General features: G+C 41.4%; 1 protein-coding gene across 16 annotated transcripts in view; it reads right to left on the minus strand.

Annotated features, from left to right (window-relative positions):
• Positions 1–24,116, minus strand: part of MAP3K13 (mitogen-activated protein kinase kinase kinase 13) — a 179,451-nt gene that overhangs the window by 15,592 nt on the left and 139,743 nt on the right. For all 16 annotated transcript variants that reach the window (XM_074189574.1, XM_074189569.1, XM_074189568.1 and 13 more), the window contains 3 exons: positions 12,601–13,160; positions 5,085–5,268; positions 2,586–2,777 (listed from right to left, as the gene is read on the minus strand). In XM_074189574.1, the coding sequence (XP_074045675.1) occupies positions 2,586–2,777; positions 5,085–5,268; positions 12,601–13,093 (869 nt within the window). In that variant the 5' untranslated portion in view covers positions 13,094–13,160. The remainder of the gene's footprint in view (positions 1–2,585; positions 2,778–5,084; positions 5,269–12,600; positions 13,161–24,116) is intronic.

The following is a 24,116-nucleotide window of genomic DNA, read 5'->3' on the forward strand; positions in this document are numbered from 1 at the left end:
TTAAGAGAGATATTAGGTGGCGGCTAGGTGGCGTAGTGGATAAAGCACTGGCCTTGGAGTCAGGAGTACCTGGGTTCAAATCCGGTCTCAGACACTTAATAATTACCTAGCCGTGTGGCCTTGGGCAAGCCACTTAACCCCATTTGCCTTGACAAAAAAAAAAAACCCTAAAAAAAAAAAGAGAGATATTGCTTATCATTTTAAGGAATATTCCATTTATTCCTATGATCCTGTTTTTTTTTTAATAGGAATGGATGTTGTATTTTGTCAAGAGCCTTTCCAGCATCTATTGAGATAATATGATTTCTATTAGGTTTCTAAATGATATAATCAATTATGATGATAATTTCCTAGTACTGAACCAACCCTGCACTTGATCATATAGTTTTATTCTAGGGATAACTTTCTGCAATCACTTTGCTAATGTTTTAAAATTTTGCCTCCATATTCATTAGGGAGACTGAGCAATAATTTTCTTTCTGTTATGACTCTTCCTGGTTTGGAACTTAGCACCTTAATGGTGTCATAGAAGGCATTTGGCAGAACTCTTTTTTCACCTATTTTTTCAAATGGTTTATACAGAATTGGAACTACTTATTCCTTGAACAGTTGGTTGAATTCACCAGTGAATCCATCTGGTCCTGGAGATTTTTTTCTTAGGGAGTTCACTGATGGCTTATTCAATTTCTTTTTTGTGAAATGGGGTTATTTAAATATTTAATTTCCTCTTCTTTTAACCTAGGCAGTTTATAGTTTTGGAAATATTCATCCATTTCACTTAAGATTGTAAAATTTTTGGCACATAGTTGGACAAAATAGCTCCAAATTATAACTTTAATTTCCTCCTCATAGGGGGTGAATCCACCTTTTCCATTTTTGATACTTAGTAATTTCATTTTCTGTCTTTTTAAAAATCAAATCCACATAAATCATTAGCATTTCTATATATTAGGAACAAGATGCAGAGCCAGAAATAGAAAGATAAATTCCATTTAAAGTAATTGCAGACCACATAAAATACGTGGGAGTCTCTCTGCCAAAGCAGACTCAGGAGACTATATGAAAACAACTATAAAACACTTTTCACACAAATAATAAATCAGATCTAAGTAACTGGGCAATGTCAGCTGCTCATGGGTAGGCTGAGCCAATATAATAAAAATTAAATTACTTATTCAGTACCATATCAATCAAACTTCCAAAAAATTACTTTAGTGAACTAGAAAAAAATAGTAACTAAATTCATATGGAGGAACAAAAGGTCAAGAATATCAAAGGAATTAACTGAAAAATACAAAGGTACAGGATTTAGATATAAAAGGTGATCTCACAAGCCAATTAGCAGAACAAGGAATAGTTTATCTGTTAGACCTATAGGAAGGAGAGAAGTGTATGACCAAAGAAGAAATAAAGATTATTATAAGAAAGACAAAACAGATTATTTTGATAACATTAAATTGAAAACATTTTGTAAAAATAAAACCTAAGCAGCCAAGAACAAAAGGAAAGCGGTAAGCTGGGAAAGATTTTTTTTTTTACAACTAATATTCCTAACAAAGAACTCATTTCTAAAAAATATATAGCGAACCAAATCAAATTTATAAAAATACAAGTCATGCCCTAATTATTAAATGGCCAAAGGATATGAAAAGACAATTCTCAGATGAAGAAATTAAAGCATATGAAAAAATGCTTTAAATAATTATTGTTTAGAGAAATGCAAATTAAAACACCTCCCACCTATCAGACTGGTCAATATGACAAAAAACGAAAATGATCAGTGTTGGAGGGAAGGTGAGACAACTGGGAAACTAATGTATTGTTGTTGGTGGAGTTATAAAGCTTTCTGGATAGGAATTTGGAATTATGCCCAGCAATACCACCTCTAGGTCTGTTATCTCAAAGATATGACGAAAAAGGGTAAAAACCCCACATGCACAAAAATATTTATAGCAACTCTTTTCATAGTGGTCAAGAATTGGAAAAGGAGGTTAGGTGAGTTTGTTTGGTTTTCAATTATGATTTTTACTCCAACAAATCAATGATTTATTCTAATACTGGGGATCGCACCTGGCTCCCATCTAGGCTAGTCCCAATTAAGTTTACTTTATCATCTTGCCAGCCCCTTGTTGTTGGGCACGTGCCCTCACTGCAGCCTGACTCCCCTTGCTTCGCTGCCAGAATGAACTCCACTGTCCATCTCTCTGACCAGTGCTCCCCCTAGTGGGGTTAGAATGTAAGCTGTCTGAGGCCAGGGATGGACTTCCCTTTTGTATTTGATACTTGCTGCTTGGGACAGAGGAAACCTGTAATGTCTATTTGAGCCAAAGTCAGTCCAACACATGATGGGGAAATAATGGAGGTCCAGTCCCTCCCTGGACCTGTGTTTCCCCCTCAAAGGAGGAAGGTGGACAAGAGGGCACCCAAGGGTCCTTCCAGTTTTGAATATGGTGTTTGAGACCTAAAAATCTGAACCTTCAAACAAGAGAAAAGTCCAGATGTCCTCCTTTCCCCCCTCCTCTTCTCCCACCTGTCCACACACCTGTGTCCCCCTGCCTTCACCCCTTCCTTTCTGGCTGACTTACTTGGGGGATTTAAGGTCCCGGTGGATGATCTTATGGAGGTGGAGGTAATTCATACCACTGGCAATCCCTGTGGACCAGTCCACCAGCAGGCGGGGAGTGATCTTCCTTCCAGCACGCAGGACCTCGTAGAGTTGACCGTGGGCACAGTACTCCATGATGATGCAGTAACAGGGGGCCTGGGTGCAAACGCCCCTTCCAAGACAAAACAAAAGCCCGGTCGGGTGACTACGGGTCAGCTGTCCAGGGCAGAGGGAGGCTCTGAAAGCCGCCATCGTTAGTACTCAAGATGACCAAGGAACATTTAGTGAGGGGCAGGTGTCACAGTAGTGCTGGAAACACAAGCATGATCCTTGGCCCCTGGCATCTTCTAGTCTATTCACTCACCCACTCATCCACCCATCCATCCATCCAAGCATCAATCCATCTAAAGGCTTCATTAAGGCCCTGAGGATGCCAAATGGAGGCAGTCTACTTTTGAGCTTCTGTCTGTGGTGATACTTGAGGGTATTTCTGGGGTGTTCTAGAAAGGCCCTTGGGAAGGCCAGATCTTAGGATTTTACAACAGCAGTGAGAATCCATGATGATTCCCAACTGTGGTCAGCAGCTGGGGTACAGCTGAGTCCCCAGAGATGAGGGTTCTCTGTCTGGGAGGGCAGAAGGTGGAAGTGAGGGATCTTTGGGCTTTACTAGCCAGTCAATCAGTCAGGCAATCAATAGCATTGGCTAAGCACCTACTAGAAGCTAACACTGAGCTAACCAGGCAAGGGGCAGGCCCTGTCCCCCAGTTCACAGGTTACTGTGGGAAATGCCACAAAAACTATTACAGAGAAGCACAGCTAAAGACAGATGACCCAGGGGCAAGTGGCAGTGGAGGCATCAGGGAAGGAGGCATGTTAGTGGAGTCCTGAAGGGAGTCAAGGAGCTGGAGGGGCAGCAGGTTCTGAGCAGCCCCAGTGTGGCCTCTATTGAGGCCAGCTGCTTGTGAGCTTCACTCTAACTGACCACCAGGGTCACAAGGGGTGTCAGAGGGCAGCACCTGCCCAGAATCAGCAAAACTCATCTACCCATGTTCAAAGCTGGCCTCAATACACTTCCAGCTGTGTGACCCTGGGCAAATCACTTTACCTGTTTGCCTCAGTTTCCTCATCTGTACAATGAGCTGGCAAAGGAAATGGTAAACCACTCCAGTATCTGTGTCAAGAAAATCCCAGATGGAGTCACAGAGTTCAACATGATTGAAAAATTGCACAATTCCCATCTGAATGCTATTATTTTCCCTATGAAATTGGATTAATAATGCCTGCTCTCCCAGATTTGGTGGGAAGAGCACATGAGCATGAAGATGTAAATATCCTGCCCCTCTTTGGGGATTGTGTCCTTTGAGAATTAATAAATGTGATGCCTTGGTCTCCACTCTTCTCTGTAGCTTTGTCACCAGTGGGGACCAAAGGAACATTCTGGACAGGCTCAGGGTCCATCCTTCAAAGACTCAAAGACTATTCATGCTAGACACAACCTTCAAAACCTAACCCTGGTAGGAAGGTGCTGTGATTACCTCCAATGTACAGTTGAGGAAACAAAGGCACCAAAAAGTTAAGCAACTTGCCCAGACACAGAGCTAGAAGTGTCTGCAGTAGGATTTGAACCCGAGATTTCCAGATTCAAGGCCCAGTGCTCAATGGAAGCACCAACTCATCTCAGGAGACTTCATCTTTTAGAGAAGGACAAGTGGCTTGTGAGGGAGAGGTAATGAATGTGAGTCTATCTCTCCCAAAGAGGGGTCTTCTGCTGCCCAACATGGGCAGGGGGATGTAGTCATCTGGCACTCCTTCAAGGAAGGAGGCTGCTCTCAATTGGCTCCTGATCCCTTAGCCCCAAAGAGATCCAAGAGATCCATCCTCCCAGCGCATTCCTGGATTATCCCAAGGCAGGACAGAGGGGACCCTCTGGAAACAATGAGCAATTTAAGGCAGAGAAGCATGGAGAAGTCTTCCCAGCCCTATGGATTAAAAAACCATCTGCAGCCCTCTAGACCAGCTTCAGGTTTGAACTCTGCCTCAGTCCCCTGGGAGCTGGGCGATGCTGACAGGGTCTTTCCTGCCCTCATTTGTACCACAAGAAGATGAGTGGCCCTGCTTCCTTCTGCTCCATCACTCCAGGAGTGTTCACGGTCACATGAGGAAACCCTCAGCACTTCCTCAGGGTTTCCTGTGGATTGCTCCCATCTCTTGGCACTCCACTATGGATCGAGAAGAACTAACATAGACGGTTGACCATGTGCCAGCCTGGTGCCTGATGCTTGACAGTTATCATCCCACTGGATCCTCATGCCTCTGGCAGGGAGGTGCAGTTATTAGCCTCGTGCTTTCAATATGAGGAAACTGAGGCAAGCAAAAGCTAAGTGACTAGCCCAGGGTCATGCAGCAAAGTGTGTGAGGCCTGGTGCCTTTGGTTGCCCATCCCATCCAAGACCTCCAGAGGGATGCAGGTGCAACTTACTTGAAGGCGATGATGTTGGGGTGCTTCAGCTTCCGCAGGTGCTTGATGTCAGTCTCGTTCTGCTCCCTCACCTTCTTGATGGCCACCTCCTCAGCTCGGAACTTGCCCAGGAAGACAGCGCCTTGAGCTCCACTGCCCAGCCACTGCAGCTCTGAGATCTCCTCGAAGGGAACTTCCCAAGTATCTGGGCAAGCACACACACGAGGGAGAGAGAAGTGTGAAGAGACCTCTTGGAAGGTACATGCTCTACCATCCTACGGCACATCTCCTAGAGATCTGCTCAGGTCGGGGCTGCCTACAGAGAATCCAAATCTGGACACTTGGGTTCTGGTTTGTGGTCAATAACTAGGCCAGGGCGGCTAGCTGGCGCAGTGGATAGCGCACTGACCCTGGAGTCAGGAGTCCCTGAGTTCAAATCTCGCCTCAGACATTTAATTACCTAGCTGGCTGACCTTGGGCTAATCACTTAACTTTATTGCCTTGTAAAAATCTAAAAAAAACCCCCATGATTACAAAAAATAGACTAAATCACTGGAGGAGCAATGATTCAAAGTCAGAAGGAACCATTCCTTAGCCCAAATCTTCCTTCTGAAAAATTAATTTTTAATTGATATCTTTTGTTTTCACACCAATGACACTGTGCAATATATTTACCTCCCCCTCCCCTCTCCCAGACAATTAGTCTTACGATGAAGAATTTTAATAAAGGTCCTAAAGATGTTACTTGATGGATTCTCCCATGGTTCTCACTCAACTAATGAACACCCTTACAAAGGTAGCTTTTGATGTGACTGGACCCCTTTCCCAGAGGCAGGAGGGGGATCTATGTTCAAAGAGTTGGAATGACTAGGGACCCTATAAGTTCCGCCCTCAAAACAATGAAATTTACCAGTTCCTCTTTTTTTGTCTGCTTATGATTGGTTTACAGAAAGGCTGATTCTTACTGTTGTATTTATAAAAGTTGGCCTAGCTTCCTCAGTCTACCTTAATGTAAAGCTCTACAGAAGCTGCCTTTGGCAGGCCACTTGAACCTACTCTGCAGCCTGGGTGCCTTCTCTGCATCATCTCCTTGGCTACTAATCTCATAGCCCAACATCTTGGGTGTGTATTATTTTACATAGTCCCCCCCCTCCAACTCGGGTGAATTAAATGTTTATTCACAAATGAGAATGAATCATAGAATAGAGAAAACTCAGTTGTTCCAGGTACCTCCAGGATTCAAATACAGCCTCCTTACACTGAAAAATAAGGCCTTCCACAGCTGATTCCATCCTAGCTCATCTCATAGCATCCTCCCTCATAAACTCTCTATTTTTCAGCCAAACTGGTTCAGATTTCAGCATGCCACTTCCTAGAGCAATGGTGTTAAATTCAACTTAGAAAAATGGATGCCACACCTTGAAGTAGCTTAAAAATGTAATATTTTTTACCTTTTATTGCATTTCTGCTTATCTTGTTAAATAGTTCCCAATTACATTTTCATTTGGTTTGGTTTGGGGATGCATTCATTGTGTTGGATGCCAGTTGGACTGTTTGACTCAGTCTCTCCTCTCTGTGACTGACAATGCCAGAATTCTTTTCTTCCTCAGGGATCACCTCCTCTGAGAAGCCTCTCCTAATTCCCCTGGGGTGAGAGCTCCTCTCAGATATTGCCAAAACATGTAATTTGTCTTTTTCCTTTGTCCCCCAGTCTGGCTATCTTGGACACTATTTATTTGTGAATGTGCCACAGCATCAGGAACTTAAAATCCATGACAGCAGAGATGGCTTCATATTTTTATCTTTGTAGCCTCAGCATTTAACAAAGGGCAAGCCATAGAATTAGAGCAGTTTTCTTTTTTCTTTTTCTTTTTAAATTTATTTTGGCAAAGCAATGGGGTCAAGTGACTTGTCCAAGGTCACACAGCTAGGTAATTATTAAGTGTCTGAGGCTGGATTTGAGGTCAGGTCTCTTGTCTCCAGGGTTGGTGTTCTATCATCTGTATCCCCTAGCTACCTCTTTGGAGCAGTTTTCAATGGAAGAAGCAGGATGGCCTCAATCACCTGAACAAAGTTTATAAGAGCTCCTATTGTCAGAAAAAGGCAAATTCAAACAACACTAAAGTAAAAATGGTGCAAATTGGAAAAAGTCAAGGCTGGAGAGGAAGGGAAGAGACAGGTACATTCATTCACTGTTAGATGACTGGTCCCATTATCCTGGAAAACTCTTTGTCACCAAGTAGGAAAAGCTACTCATCTGTTTGTGCCTTTGTTAAATCTATCCAAGGAAGTCAATGTCAGACAGAAAGAGGCCATTTTGTGTGTGTAGACATACATACACACATACATGCACAGATACATGTGTAAATACACGTGTACAGAACACACAGGGGTGTGTGTGGATGTGAATACACACATGTCTAATGCGTGTGTATACAGTGGATGTTGGCACTGCTTACCAAACCAAAATCTGAAAATAAATTGTGTGCAATGATTTGGGAATGGGATGTTCCTGCACTATAATGAATATAAATAATTCAACGCAACATGAGAAAACTTGCATCCAGTGGAGCAAAGTGGAGAAAGTGGAGCCAAAAGGACACGATTATAATAAGGAAAGGAAAATGGGACTAAAAGACAATACAATGGAGGCCAAATACAAGGGCTAATTTTAGTTGGAAATACTAAATGAAAGCCCAAGTCCTTCCTTTCTGTTACCAAACCATAAAGTACAAAAATAGTGAATGACAAGCATGGCGGTCAGAATCACCCAAGGAAGCCGTTTTGCTTACTTTTTTTTTTAAGGGAAGATACCATGGGGTTTTTTTGGGGGGGGGGGGGAATGACTGTTGAAACAAAACATTGAATTTTTAAAATCATATTGAATTGAATCTCATCCGAAAGCATAGCAAGAGGCTTCTATTTGGACCAGACCAGGCAGGTGCCAAGAATAACATCCATCTTATATAATAACTACAGTATAATAACAGTCCAAAACTTCACTGTGAACAGCACTAATTGTTAGAAGATTTTTCTTGATCCGAAGTTGCCTTTTTCCACCTTCCTCTCGGGCTGGGCAGAACAAAGCTAATGTTCATTCTTTGCATTAGACCTACAAATACTAAGAAGACAGCTCTTGTGGACTCCAATATGTGCTTGCCACGGAGGAATGTGGCAACAAAATTATTGAGTGTGGCCCAAACCAGATTAAAATATAACTGGAGGGTGGCTAGGTGGTGTAGTGGATAAAGCACTGGCCTTGGAGTCAGGAGTACCTGGGTTCAAATCTGGTCTCAGACACTTAATAATTACCTAGCTGTGTGGCCTTGGGCAAGCCACTTAACCCCATTTGCCTTGCAAAAACCTAAAAAACAAACCAAAAAAAACCCCCCAAAAAATATAATTGGGAGGGGGGGCAGCTAGGTGGCGCAGTGGATAGAGCACTGGCCCTGGAGTCAGGAGGACCTGGGTTCAAATCCGGCCTCAGACACTCAATAATTACCTAGCTGTGGGGCTTTGGGCAAGCCACTTAACCTCATTGCCTTAAATAAATTAAAAAAAAAATTAAAAGAAAATAATTAGGCGTATCTAACAAAATGAATAAAAATACAATAAAGCTTAGCTAATAATTCTTTATAAACTAAGGCAACATTTATCCTTTTGTATGATTTAGTGGCTTCTATTTTTTTCTTTTTTTTGAGTTTTTGCAAATGGGGTTAAGTGACTTACCCAAGGTCACACAGCTAAGTAATTATTAAGTGTCTGGGGCCAAATCTGAACTCAGGTCCTCCTGACTCTAGGGCCAGTGTTCTATCCATTGTGCCTCAGTTGCTTCTATTTCTATTTAAACTGGATACCACTAGTGTAGTTCATGCTCCAGGGTAAGTTCCTAGTTTCCTTCAGGTGATTTTCCTAAAGCATGACTTCAGTGCTCACAACCCATGTGACCCCTTGGCCATAATTTACTCATTTGTAAAATGAGGAGGTTGCTCTAGCTGATTTTGGTGATCCCTTTCCATCTCTAGATCTGGGATTCATAAGATTTGAAATATTTCCTTACATCTCTGAACTTGGATTGTAAATCTAGCAGAAGTATCATTGGGTCAAAGGGTATGTGTAACTGTAGTGATTTTTACAAGTTTATTTATGGTTTTCTAGAGCAGCAATTCACAGCTACATTAACAATTAATTAATGTGCCTGCCTTCTAACAGCCCCTCCAGCATATTCCTTTTTTTGTCTTGTCACCTTGGTATAAGGCAAAATCTCAAATTTGCATTTCTCTTATTATATGGGATTTAGAACAAATATAAAAATGATTGTTTATGGTTTGCATTTCATCCTTTAAAAACTGCCTGTTTCTATTAGCCATTAATCAATTAGAATCACATGTACTTTTTAAAAAGAAATTATCAATAATAGCAGAGTACAGTTTCCAGTTCCACTGATATTTGTTATGTATTGTAATATTTGTTTCGTTGAGGGTTTCTAAAGTTAGTTTTAGGAACTGGCTAGGGACTAGGGATGGGATCTAGAATGCTTTTCATTTGGGAATTCTGATATGAGAGACCTTTCTCCACTTATACAGTCCCAGGTCCTTAAAACTTAACTCTCAGAGATGTGCTTGAGAGGTTAAGGCATTTTGACAGAGGCATCTAGCCAGAATGAGCCAAAATTTAAATAAAAAAAAGAAGTTATGTCCCTAATTGTGGAAGACTAATGGAAAGTCACTTTGTTGAACAATCTCACAGCTTTTCAATAGAATGTATTGTTCTTTTGTGGGTGGGATAACTGAGTAGCCTGGGAGAGGAAAGCATGTGATAGCCCCCACCTCGCTAATAAAGGGACATTTAGGAGGTACCAGAAAGAAGATGAACTTGATGTGGGGCAAAGACATGGATGAAAAGTGAGGATCACAGTTGTAATACTGACATTTGCCCTTGTGACGTTGCCCATGGGCCTTGTTTGTCTTTCTGATAAGTAACAAGGTTGGGTTAGATAGTCTTTATTTCTTGGTATGGTTGTGGCACACAGAACATGACATGGCATGACCAGGGCCTGGAGACATGAGTTCAAATCCAGCCTGGTAGACCCTGGCAAGTCACTTTACTTCTGTTTGTCTCAGTTTCCTCAACTGTAAAGTGGGAACAGTATCTGCACCAATTATGCTGTGAGGCTTAAATAAGCAAGATAATATTTGGAAACTTCTTAGTACAACATCTAGCATAATTATCATTATTATCATTGGGCAATTGGGAGAAATATGGGGGCATGGGCAGGCTGCTGCCCTTTAGGAACGAGGAACTTTGCAAGGAAAGAAATGTATGCTGGAGTCAGGAGGACCTGAGTTCAAATCCAGCCTCAGACACTTAATTGCCTAGCTATATGAACTTGGGCAAGTCATTTAACCCCATTGCCTTTTGGGACAGCTAGGTGGCACAGTGGATCAAGCAGTGGCTTTGGAGTCAGAAATGTATGACTGAAAAATAAAAGGGGCTTCTTGGGTCATGTAGACCTACTGGGAGCTCCCAGCTATTCCCATAGAGCAAGAGGAAGGAAGAGAGGCTTCCCTCCCATTGTGGGTGGAACCCTCTCTCCCTCTGTTAAACAGGGAGGAGGATGTGGACGAGAGATATGCAGGCACAGGTCACAGTCTGCTTTACCAAAGGGAAAGTCCTCATGGGAGAGATGCCAGGACCTTTGGAGAGTGTTCTAGGTTCTGCTATCACCGGTGGAAACTTAATAAAGCAAATACAATTAACTTAGTCAAGCAAACACTGAGGGAGTCAAAAAGGACTGGAAAGACTTTGTGTTTATGCAGGAAGAAAAGAGGAGGAGGAGGAGGAACTGTTAAAACCTTAGTCCTCTCTACTTGGAGAGAAGTGACTGGGGGTGAACCCTGAAATCTGTGCACATTCCACTCTACCAGGTACCCTCCCACCTGGCTGAGGATCCCAGCAAGATCAGAGGAAGGAGGGAAGGGGCAGGGAGTCCAACAGAGGGAATCAGGGAGTCTGTGAACTTGGATAGGCAAACATTCTATCTATTGCATTTCTGACGCATCTTTTGTCTTATTTTTTTTTATTTTTTTATTTTTATTTTTTTTAGGTATTTTTTTTTTGCAAGGCAAACAGTGTTAAGGGACTTGCCCAAGGCCACACAGCTAGGTAATTATTAAGTGTCTGAGGCTGGATTTGAACTCAGGGACTCCTGACTCCAGGGCCGGTGCTCTATCCACTGAGCCACCTAGCTGCCCCGTATCTTTTGTTTTGAGACTTCATGAGCACCAACCCAAGGGGGCCCCAAAACATTCACAAATAAACTTCTGAAACCAGAGCCTTTGGGGCCAGAGGATGTGGGCTGCATCCTGTCCCTTCACAGGTATTCCCACCATCCTGAAATTCCCTTGTTCTGACCTCTCTTTCTATACCTATTAAATCATGAATCCAAGTTAAAACAAAAAGTTATCTGAGGGAAGCAGCATGAGCAGATGGTTGAAGTCGGTAAGACCCGGGGTTCAAGCTTTGCCTAAGCTATTTATTGCCATGGCACCTCTATAACCTCATCTGTAAAATAAGGATACTCAATTCAATAGTCTCTGAGGTGCCTTTCATCTTGAATCCATGAACCTTAGACCAGAGCTTTAGTAAGGACTTAATAAAAAAATCCTTTTTTGGATTGATTAGACAAGCCTATCCCTCAGTTGAAAGATGAATCCATCATCAAATGCAGATCTGTAGAGGTTGGAGTCACTTTGAATCAGTCACTTTAAAGAGAAAGTCTTATGAATTCAGTTGGTTGCAACTTAGCTATAGCATTTTATGACTATTTTATGTTTTCTATGGAGTTCAAGATATCTTAGAAACATCATCCACTTGGTCCAATGGGCAAAATGCACATATTCTCTGAGAGAAAACTTGGCATGTATTCAGCCAAAAGATAGTGTCTTAAAAATAAACCTTCTTTTCTTAGACTCAATACTGTCCCAGAAAATATGGGAAGTACGTATGGATTTGTCCCTTAGTCATTCATAGAAAGATGGGCTCACAAATTTCTGGCTGAAAGGTATGTTGGAGCCATTGAGTCTGACCTAATGAGAAAGAGAGGCTCAGGAACTTATCCCAGGTCTCACAGATGAGTAAATGGCAGAACTGAAAATAACCCCCCATTCATATGTCCTCAGTTCTTTCATTTGCCCAAAGACCAAAAGTGATTATTACCTTTAGAAGTTTGTGTTAATAGCAGTAACAAAAGGGATGGACTTGGACTCAGTGGCCCTGGCTGAAATTTGGCAGCTGTGTGACCTTAGGCAAGATTCTTAATCTCTCTAGGTCTAGTTTCTTCATTTGTAAATTGTGAGTCTGGACTCATGGCTTCTGAGACACTGCCCAGCTTTAGAACTAGAACAACCCTCTCAGGCCTCAGTTTCTCCCTCTGTAAAATGAGAGGGCTGGCAACTGAGGCCAATTTCAGCTCAGGTGCCATTATCCTGTGGTCCTGATGGGATAGAAGGAAGGCTCTTCCCATCTCTGCACATACCTTGCTGCTGGAGCTTGTAGTCGGTGGAGTAGGCCTTGCCTATGATGTTCCAGACAGGCCTCAGGCAGCCAAAAAGGCCTTCCAGGAAGCCTCCACTCCCACTACCTGATCGGCTGAACTGGATCTTAACATCTTCAGGGCCACTGGTGTTCTCTCCATCGCCCGCATGGCCATTGCCCTGAGAAGTGGCCATCTCAGTTTCCTCTTGTTCCCTGAGCTGCAAAACACTGTTCTCAAATTGGTCCCGTGAGTCCTCACTGATGCTTGTCAGGGCTGTGGTGGTGTTGGGGCTGGTCAGGCCCTCTGTCAGCTCGGCTCGCAGCCCCACCTTCTCTCCTGCATCCTCAAAGAGCTTGGGTGAAGGATGGCTTTTGGGGGACATGCGTTCATCATGAAGCCTGCCAAAGTGTCTGTTCTCACTCACAGTCAAGGTGGGAGAGGAAGACCAACTCAGCTGCTCCTGAGGGCTGCTCATTGTGCCATGAGTGTGCATAAGAACTGGGGAGGATGGTCACAGAATTGCTAGAGCACAGTCCAGTCACAAGAAAGGGCTTCAGGACCTAGGCAGAACAACAAACAAGGATTATATGAGTTCATAGTACCATAGGTCTGGAGTTGAGAAGGACCACTTTAGGAGTTCTGCAGAACTCAGTCCCAGAGACCTTGACTATCAGGGACAAAGGTTCCCAACTCCCAAAGCAGTCTTCTCTCCATTGCATTCTGCTTCCCTATTGAATTGGGGGGGGGGGGGGGCGGTCCATCGTCAAAGAGGAGTTGGTAAGGATCCAGTCGGACTAGAAGTAGGTAGAAAGTGAGGAGCATGAAAACATGCCTATGAGGACAGGTTTCCCAGTACTGAGTCAATGGAGAAGCTAAAGGTCACCAGACTAAAACTCACTTCCATCATGCTTGGGCAAGAAAAAAATCTCATGAGCCCCTTGAGAGGTATTAGGATAAAGAAAGAGAGTGGCCCCCCGGCTCAATAGTCTAATATAACTAGGGCTGGCTTTCACATTTAAGGAGGAGAGTGGTGGTGGAGATGGTGGTGAGAAGAGTCTAATTTTTGCTTCTGCTATACCGACATCCACATGTCTTTAGGAAGTAGAAAAAAGTTGAGGAAACTTCAGCACCCTGGCTAGCTCCCATTTCTCAGCACAGTAGGGGCCTCAGAGGTCATCTTGTTTAGTCCATTTTGGTATGGGAATCCCTAAAACAACAGGTGGTCCGCTAGACTTTGCTGGAAGACCTCCAGTGAGGAGTGATCATAAGGCAGCCCACTCCACTTCTGGAAGCATCAATTGTTGGGGAATTTTTAACTTGATCAAGACTTAACTGTCTCTTTGAAGTTTCCCCTCTCACCCCTCTCCATTCTCCAAATTAGTGGACTCTCTCTTCCATGGGAAAGCCCTTGAAATTCTTTTTTTTTGAGGTTTTTGCAAGGCATATAAGGGTTAAGTGGCTTGCCCGAGGCCACACAGCTAGGTAATTATTGTGTCTGAGACTGAATTTGAACCCAGGTACTCCTGACTCCAGGGCCGGTGCTTTATCCACTCTGCCACCTAGCTGCCCCAAGCCCTTGAAATTCTAAAAGATGCTTAAGGCTTCTCTTCTCTAAAAATTTCCATTTCCCTCAACTAATTCAAACATGGCTTGATCTGAATGACCTTCTCTATCCTGGCTGCTCTCCTTTGGACACCCTCTTGCCTCCTAATGTCCTTCCTAAATTGTGGGGCCTAAGTTCTGAGGAAAAACTGAAGTCAAGAGCAGACCTTTTTCACCCCTCTTACAGAATCTTAAGTCAACAGGACCTTTTTTGTTGCTGTAACCTGGCTGTGCATTACCACTGAACTTGCAGTCTTTATATCTTCAACCTTCCATGCTCTTTTCTCCCTAACTAGATTTGGCACAAGAATCTTCTAGGTCATGCACTGGACTCGAAGTCAAGTGTTCAAATCCAGTTCCTGATGCTTAATAAAAGCATGAAGATAGGGAACATTTCTGCTTCTTTGGCCTCAGTAGCCTCATCTGGAAAATGAGAGGAGTTGGATTAGGTGTCTCTAAGACACCTTCTGCTTCTAATCTTGTGATCCTAGTCTCTTTCCTTTCAGGTCCCTGCTTCCTCATCTGTAAAATGAGGCAAATTAGACTTGAAGCATCTGTTCTTGCTCTAATGCCAGTACTGGAAGTTATACGTGGAATTCATTATGTACTTATATGGAAAAGGAAGCTTGACAGATTCACAGCATCCTGATGATACCTTTCTCTTTTACACTGTATAAAGAAAGCCTCATTTTATGTGATGTTGGGCATGATCTGAAATTTTTTTAAGAGAAAGACTGCCAACTCAACTGAGAAAAGATGGGTTTACATTCCATTTCTCACACTTACTCCCTGTGTGATATGGGTCAATAAGTTAATTATTCGGAACAGTTTCCTCACTTATAAAATGCACAATCTGGACTCCATGACCACTGAGGTCTCTTCCAACTCAAATAATCCTATGAGCCAATAACTACTTGATAAAAGGATCAGGCATGTCAATTAAATCAACTGAATTTTAAAATGGTTACTAATAATTTTACAACAATTTTTCCTATCTGTGCCAATATGGTTTAAAAATTCAGAGGATTACAAGCAAATATCTTAATATTTACTTTAAAATACCTTTCCCCCCCCCTACTAACTCTACTATATGCAAAGGCAATATGCTGTTTGATGCAATATGGTCCTTCAAGATATTCTTAACTTCTGGTCCTTCAGAGTTAAGAGGGAGGAAGAAGGGGAGTAGCAGCTGCCTGCTCCCTGGGTCACATGGGCATGCTGCCAACCACTTTGGCTTTGATCCAAAATCACAAGAGGAAGAAGGGTAGAAATGGTGTCACCAGATGGCCTATAATTCCCATATTTTCATTTGAACCCAGGACATTTTATGATATATTTCTTCCCTCCCTTGGTTAGTGTATACAGATGGTATATGTCTATAATTCCTAGGGTTTAACAAATACTGTAGAAATTAGTAAATACTTAGTCACTTTTGATCCCCCAGCCCAAATGGAACTTTTCATCAACCTGTAGTCCAATCTAAAGATGAAACCTGGCATTATTCTTCATATTCTTTTCTAGCCTGCTCTGCCGTGGGCTTCCTCTCCAGGACACTATCAAGAAGAAATCTTACATGGATTCCTTGATACTCTCATCCAAATACTTAGATTCTCAAATGATTCTGTGGTCTCACGGAATGTCCTTCCAGCAACGTAACTCACCATCTACCTTTGTTACACGCATCTCAAAAAGATGCTCAGAGTATCTGACACAGAACATAGATATTCTTGTCTTGTGTTGGAAATCCACGTACCGTTCTTTAAGATCTTAAACACCGAGTTACCTTCTGTGATCATGTGACAAAGGGGTCATCCCAGAGACAAAGAAAAACAAGCAAGCAGACACGTTTTGTTGTTGCTGCTGTTGTTTGTACTCATATGGAATAAAAAGTAGGCCAGGAGAATATCAAACGTTGTCCGCACAGTTCAAATAACAGGTATGCCTAACTCTAAAGCCCAACCAAATAGAACATAATCAATGGAAAGAGTCAGAGGACCCAGGGTTAAACCCTGACTGTGCAACTCTGAACAAGTAGCTTAATCTCTTCGTGGGCCTCAGGCTATGTCTCAAGCCACAATGGGTTCTGATTTCTCTGACTTCCAAATATAGTGAACTGTCTGAAAACAAACTAAAGTTAATACTGTGGTATAGAGAAGCGTGAGTAAGACACCATCCCTGATGAAAGGGAATATAGCATGGTCAGGGACTTAGAGAGAAAGGCTGGGGAAGTTTAGATTCATTCTGGGATGAGGAACAGCCTAGCATACTGTGAACCAAAGAATGGAAAAGACCTAGAAAACAGAGTCATGAGGACAAGAAGTTGGAAGAGTCATCCAACAGTTAACAAGCTACCCTGGACATGAGAAATTGGATGCTATGATAAGAAGCTTAACAGACAAGCTGATGGTTGAGTTATCCCAGAGGGAGACCCAGCTGGTTAGGAAAGCAAAATGATTGCTGAATTATTCAAGGGGATCCAGTAGTGTAAGAAGCCTAGGGTTACAGCAGCACTTTTTATTACAGCAAAGAATTAGGAACTAAACCTATCAAGTGAAGAATGGTTGAACAAACTGTACTATATTCACAGAATAGAATATCATTGTGCAATGAAAAACGAAAAGAAATATTCAGAGAATCCTGGAAGGACAATTACATTGATTCAGAGAAAAGTGAGCAAAATCAGAATAGTTTTTACAATACAATAACGTTAAGAAAACAACTTTAAATGACTTCAAAATCCTAACAAAACAATGGATAATCATTTGGTCCTAGGAAAATGGATATTACATGTCACTAGATTTCAGGTGGGGAATTGAGGTGATTGACCAATGTTTGGATTTGTTTTGAGTAACTTGATTTATTTCTCATTTTGGAGATTCTTTTAAAAATTGGGAAGGGAGAGATATGCAAGGAAGATGAGGATTATGCAAGAAAAAAAAGAGGGGTTATAGACTCTGAAGGAGATATAGACAAACTAACATGTTGAATTTAAAAATGCAAGCTAAAAACATATTAGAAATCTGTGGTTTCATTTATAATTCTTTTAGTGGAAGTATTCATGTTTGATGTTATTTGTGAATTACAAAATAACAAAAATAATTTATTTTAAATTTGAAAAAGCTTATCTGGCAATCTGATTGCAGAGTTATCCATGAGGGATTCCCAGTAGGTTAAGCAGCTTAGTGGGGAAGCTGATTGCCAAGCTATCCATAAGGGAGACACTGCCGATTAAGACTACTATAATTGTGGGTAGGTCTTTTCTCAGAAGAAGGCTCTCTGGGAGCCTTGACAGGCAATATGCTGGCCTCTTTGGAACTCTATAATATAATTGGAACTCTTTGGCATAAGAGAAGAGATTCACCTCCAATCTGACAAGGAAACACTGCTGGAGGGCCCTTGAATGCCTAGGTCTCTAAGCAAGGTAGGCAGGAAGCTTCCTTGTTCAACCATGCTTGTTTATAGGCACAATAAACAAGGATGGCCCAGTAGGAGTGATTTGACATTTTCCTTCAAATTGCTCTCAAGGACCAAATAAAGTTTTGCTTTACTGGGAAATAAATTTCATGAAGTCAGAGATCATATTTTCACTAAATTTTGCATGCACTGGATGACATTGTATCTCCTTTCCCTGCTTTTAAAATGAATGATGTTTTTGCCTAAAGGTCTGCATAACCATGAGGAAAGCCAGAGAACAAGGGCAACTGGGAGAAAAATCCCCTTACATGATAATGAGATAGAAAGGAGGGAAGACTGGATGCCCATGTTAGGAACCAAGGGAAATGTCAGGGAAGTAGGGGGGGTGGAGAGAGAAGCTACCAAATATCTTCTTTTTAAATAGCAAGGATAAGTCAAAGACAGGCAGTAGATATGGGGAAACTTCACCTCAAAATTCCTCAAACTCAGGACTACAAATGGCATATAAAGGAGTTACATACTTAAAGGACATCTAGACAAGGGAATCTCTGCATAATCCTCAATAAAACTATATTTCTGAAATCCACACACTAGGCTTTCAGGTCTGTCTCAGAAAAGTGGATACAGGATTACAATGATTTTCCCAGAATCTAAGCCAAGAAAGGGACAAAATACTGAAGAAGGTCCCCAGAGTCTGGGACTGAGGAGTCTCTGGCAATGGGGTTCCATTTGTATCCTTTGTGCACCTAGCATAATGCTCTCATACTCAGAATGAACACACAAAGGATCATTCAGATTCCTGGGCCAGGATTTACAGGAAAGGAAAACCACAAAGAACAATACTTCCTGGAGAGGGCTGGCATGGTTGGATAGGCTCGGCCTATTTTATCACAGGGGTGGGGTTAGAGGAAGCCCCAATTCAAGAAACATTTAAGAGTTCACAAGGTAGCAATTCCTGAATAGATAAATGGTCAAAAGGAAGGAATAAACAATTCTCAAAATTACAAACTATTAACAAGCATAGAAAAGAATGCTCCAGCGGATAAAGCACTGGCCCTGGAATCAGGAGTACCTGGATTCAAATCCAATCTCAGACACTTAATAATTACCTAGCTATGTGGCTATGTGGCCTTGGGCAAGCTACTTAACCCCACTGCCTTGCAAAAACCTAAAAAAAAAAACCAAACAAACAAAAAAACAAACAAACAAATGCTCCAGATCACAGAGAAATACTCATCAAAACAACCTTCATCTCATAATTAGCAAATTAGTAAATAGGACAAAAGATGGGAACTAAGACTGGAAAAGTTAAGGGAAGATTAGGCATATTTCTGTATAGTAGGTGAACTATGAATCTGAAAAATTTTCTTTTGGAAAACAATTTGGAATCACGCAAATAAAGTAACTCAAATATCTATGCCCTTTGATCCAGAGATTCCATTACTAGGTTTGTACATGAAGGAAGTCATTGATAAAAATGAAGTCACCATATACACCAATATTAAAATAGCAGTTCATTTTGTATTAGTAAAGAAATGGAAACAAAATAGGATGTCCATTAACTGAGAAATGTCTAAGCAAAAAGAATATTCCGGTACTGTAAGAAATTATGAATTCAATGAATATAAGAGAAATATGAACAGATCTAAGAGAATCAAGAAAACACTAACACTATGTATAAATATATAGAGTAATTGGAAACAACAACCAGATATACAAACCAAAAAGTAATGGGTACAAAATGGCAAAGAACAAATGAGAAGGCATTCCTACCCCACCCCTTTGAGAAGGTAAGAAGTCCACAATGTCCATTGCTCAGACTTTTTAAAATGTACTGATCAGTTATGCTGATTTTCTCCCTTTGCTTTGTGATATGGAATGGTTTTTGGAGGAACAAGGGGAAGGATGCTGGAGGAAACTATTCTGATGTTTAAAAAAAAGACATCAACAAAAACTATTACAGTATTTTCTTTTGATTAATAGCACGCTAGGAACAAAGAGATGTGGGGAGAGAAAGACCAGAAATGATGGCAGTCAATGTAGTTACAGTAAACAAAGAGCAGATAAGAAAGTGTTAAATTAAACCCTTTCATTATTGTTCAGTTGCTTTTAGTTGCATCCAACTTTTTGCAACCCCATTTCCTTCTCCAGTGCATTTTACAGATAAGGAAACTAAGGCAGACAGGGTGAAGTGACTTGTCAGGGTTGCACAATGAGGATAGGATGTATCTGACTTCAAATTTGAATTCAGGAAGGTGAGCCTTCTTGACTACAGACCCAGGCCTTTATCTACTGTGCCACTTAATTATTGCCTTAGAAAATGTTAAAAAAAACATTCCATTGATTTGAGTAGAAGGGAAATCTGTCCACTGACTGGGTAAAATACTGATCATGGCCTAAGGGTGGTTCTTAAAGGATAGCAGATTGGCCCAAGAGTTGAGCTCATGGTGGCTAGAAGCAGCTGAACTATTCATTCATCCAATGGTAGATGTGTTATTCATTAGTAAATGGGAGCAAGTTTGAGGCACAGTGAAGAGCTTCTCATACAGGATGGAATAGAGAGACCTCTGGCAGCAAAGAAGAAAACTAACTGCGGATTCAAGGGAGACCTAGCCCTGGTCATCAAGAGGCTAACTATGGGAGGACTGTAAGGCCCTGAAGTATGGATTGAGTGGGAGTGGCACGAGTTGTCCTGGCCACATAAAGAGTCACTATCATTCTACCCAATGGGCAGCTAAGTGGCAAAGTGGAAAGAGCACTAGCCCTGGAGTCAAGAGGACCTGAGTTCAAATCCAGTCTTAGACACTTTTATCACCTAGCCTTGTGACCATAGGCAAGTCACTCCATTGCCTTGCAAAAAAGAAAAAAGAATGTTGGGGGCGGCTAGGTGGCGTAGTGGATAAAGCACCGGCCTTGGAGTCAGGAGTACCTGGGTTCAAATCCAGTCTCAGACACTTCATCAGTACCTAGCTGTGTGGCTTTGGGCAAGCCACTTAACCCCATTTGCCTTGCAAAAACCTAAAAGAAAAAACCCAAACAAACAAAAAAAATTATTGGGCTACAAAAAAGAGCCTAGATCTTATTTTTAAAGAAATAATCCAGGAAAATTGCCCTGATATCCTAGAAGCAGAGGGTAAAATAGAAATTGAGGGAATCCCAAAATAAAAACCCCCAGGAATATTATAGCCAAATTTTAAAACTCCTAAGTTAAAAAGAAAATATTACAAGCAGCCAGAAAGAAACAATTCAAATATCACAGTGCTTCAATCAGGATTACACAGGATTTAGCAGCAATTACATTAAGGGCTGGTAGGACTTGGAATATAATATTCTGAAAGGCAAAAGAGCTTGGATTGCAACCAAGAATCAAGTACCCAGCAAAACTGAACATACTCTTTTGGGGGGGGGGGTAAAGATAAACATTTAAAGAAATAGGGAAATCTCAAACTTTCCTGTTGAAATGGCCAGAGCTGAACAGAAAGTTTGATCTCCAAGTACAGGACTCAGATGAAGCATAGAGGGGGTGGACAAGAAGGGCAAATTATGAGTGATTTAATGATGATGAATTGTGTGCATTTCTACATGAGATGATACTGGTAACTCCTATAAACCTTCTCATTTATTAGGGGAGTTAAAAGGGCAGTAAGTATATATGGATAGACAAGGCACAGGAGGAAGCTGAATGTGAGGTATAATATATTATAAAGATGGAGTTAATGGGTAAGAAAGGACTGTACTGGGAGAAAGGGAAAGGAGAGATAGACTGGGTAAAGATATTTTCCATAAAAGAGTTAAGAAAAACTTTTTGCAATGGAGTGGAAGGGGGAAGGTGATTGGGAATGAGTGAGCCTTCATTCTCATCAGAAGTCACTCAGAGGGGTAGCTAGGTGATGCAGTGGATAGAGTACTGGCCCTGGATTCAGAAGGACCTAAGTTCAAATACAGCCTCAGATACTTAATAATTACCTAGCTGTGTGACTTTCATCAAGTCACTTAACCCCACTGCCTTGCAAAAACTAAAACTTAAAAAAAAGAAGGAAAAAAGGATAGGAAAGGGATAGGAGAAAGGGGGAAGGGGGAGGGGAGGGTGGGTATAGGTGATAGAAGAGAGGGAAGATCTTGGGAGAAGGACTTTTGAAGAGGAACAAGGTGAAAGAAGAGAGTGAATAGAATAAATGGAGGTAGGGAGGAACAGGGGGGAGGGAAATATGGCTAGCAATAGTAATGGTGGAAAGAAAATATTGAAGCAACTTCTTGGATGGTCTTATGATAAAGACTGTGCTCCATACCAAAGAAAAAGCTGATTGTATCTGAATATAGACTGAAGCACACTTTTTTTTCTTTCTCAGTTTATTTTTCTTGAGGTTTCTCTATCTTTGTGGAGGGGGGAAAAGGGAGGTTTACTATTACATTTTTTTATATTGTAGTGATGTGGAAAAAATAAATTAATAATAAATTAATAAAATTAATTAAAAAAAGAATGTGTATATTTGTGGGACAGGCCCTAGTTTATGGGAAAAGGTTTTGATCTTATTATGCCATTTTAATAAACAGTACAGATTTGAGCTGTGTTAACTGAATAACTGTTAAGGGGAAGCTCACTAGTTGGGGCTCTTGAACTAGGGTTATTATAGTATAGACCCATAGGATAACCTTTAATCCTGGAAAAAGTAGTCATTCTCTAGGGAAGCTGTACAAAGTGTATGGAAAAATGTGACATATTTAATTGGTATTCTAATGTTTGTATTATTTTTGCAGAAAAATTCAGTGAAGAGCTGATGATGTTACACTTCAGTTTGGAAAAAAAAAACCTTGATGTTTCTTTTTGCCTCCAGAATAAAATCCTTTAAAAATTTTTTTAAAAATGAAAAAATTTCCCCACTCAATTACATGTAAAAACAACTCAACATTAGTTTTTAAAACTGGAGTTCCAAATCCTTTCCCTCCTTCCCTTCTCTTTCCTTGAGAAGGCAATTTGATAGATTATACATGTGCAATCATGCAAAACATATTTCCATATTTATTAGCTGTGCTACAGAATAATTTCAAACTCCTTTGTCTGAAATCAAGGTCCTTTACAACATTTTACTCTTTCATACTCTCTACCTTTCTGCCAAGGAGAATTAGTGTCTGTCCCCCAAGCCTGGAATGCTTGATGTACTCACCTCTGTCTACTGGAAACCCTAGATTCCTTCAAAGCTTAACCAAAATGCCAATCCCCCACAGAGGACTTTATTCTGATTCCTCCCAGATGCTAGCATTGCCCCCTGTGACAAATGACCTTTACTTTGCATATATATACTATATTTACTTACCTATTCCCACATTATTAATTAACCCTGATAGAAATAAGCTCCTTGAGGGCAGGGGCAGGCTCCCAGCTTAGTGTCTATAGGAAGTGTTTAATAAGGGGGTGGCTAGGTGGTGCAGTGGATAGAGCACCAGGCCTGGAGTCAGGAGTGCCTGAGTTCAAATCCGGCCTGGGACACAATAATTGCCTAGCTGTGTGGCCTTGGGCAAGTCACTTAACCCCCTTGCCTTGCAAAAGTAAAAAAAAAAATCATGGGGGGAAGTGTTTAATAAATGTTCATTGATTAATTTCATGAGTGTAATAGAAAGGGTCACAAGGAGTGAAAGAAAGAGGGATTGAGAAGGAAAGGAGATGGGTAAAGTACTTATTTCTCTAACTCCATTTTGGAGTCATAGGACCTGGATACAAATCCTGACTCTTTGACCTACTATCTATGTGACTCGGGGCAATCATGTAAGCTCCCTTGGCCTCAGGTGTTTCTTCATCTAGAAAATAAGGGTAGGCTATTTGGTCTCTATGGCCACCCTCCATTTGCTACGAAGCCAAGTCATTTTACCCTTCTTGAGCCTCAGTTTGCCCATGTGTAAAGTGAGGATGTTGTATTCAGTGGCCTCTAAAGTACGTTCTACCTTTAGATTTCTGAACCCATGTTCATTTCCATTTTGCCACCATGATATATCTCTTCACTCACTTGCTTCCCACAGTTTTGTCACTGTCCAAGTTTGTAAAGGGAAGCAGAACCCCTTCTCTCTATCTGCCTGTCTGTCTGTCTGTCTGTCTGTCTCTCTCTCTCTCTCTCTCTCACACACACACACACACACACACACACACACACATCCTAAGGTGGCACTTTATAGCTACCAGAAGAATATGTGGGCAACTTGCAAAATGTGGCTTGGTTTTCTGGTCGATGATGCCATTCCTCTTTACTTTTATTGGTCTAAGGGTCAAGGGGACAACGTAGAAATGTGTGTGTCAAAGGACCTTATGGAAATTCCTTAGAAAGTTGGAAAATGCTCACTTTTCCAATCTCTGAGAAAAGCACATAATTCCCTTCCCATGTCCTTTCATTAGCTCCTCTCAGCCTTAGCTTCAATTCACCCATCAGCCAAAGTATTATCAGCACATCCCTTTCCCACAGCTTAGTCCCAGTTCCCTTCTCCAAGTAGAGCCTATTTATCTGCAGGGC

Source organism: Macrotis lagotis, chromosome 5, assembly GCF_037893015.1.
Source record: "Macrotis lagotis isolate mMagLag1 chromosome 5, bilby.v1.9.chrom.fasta, whole genome shotgun sequence".
Taxonomy (NCBI): Eukaryota; Metazoa; Chordata; class Mammalia; order Peramelemorphia; family Peramelidae; genus Macrotis; species Macrotis lagotis.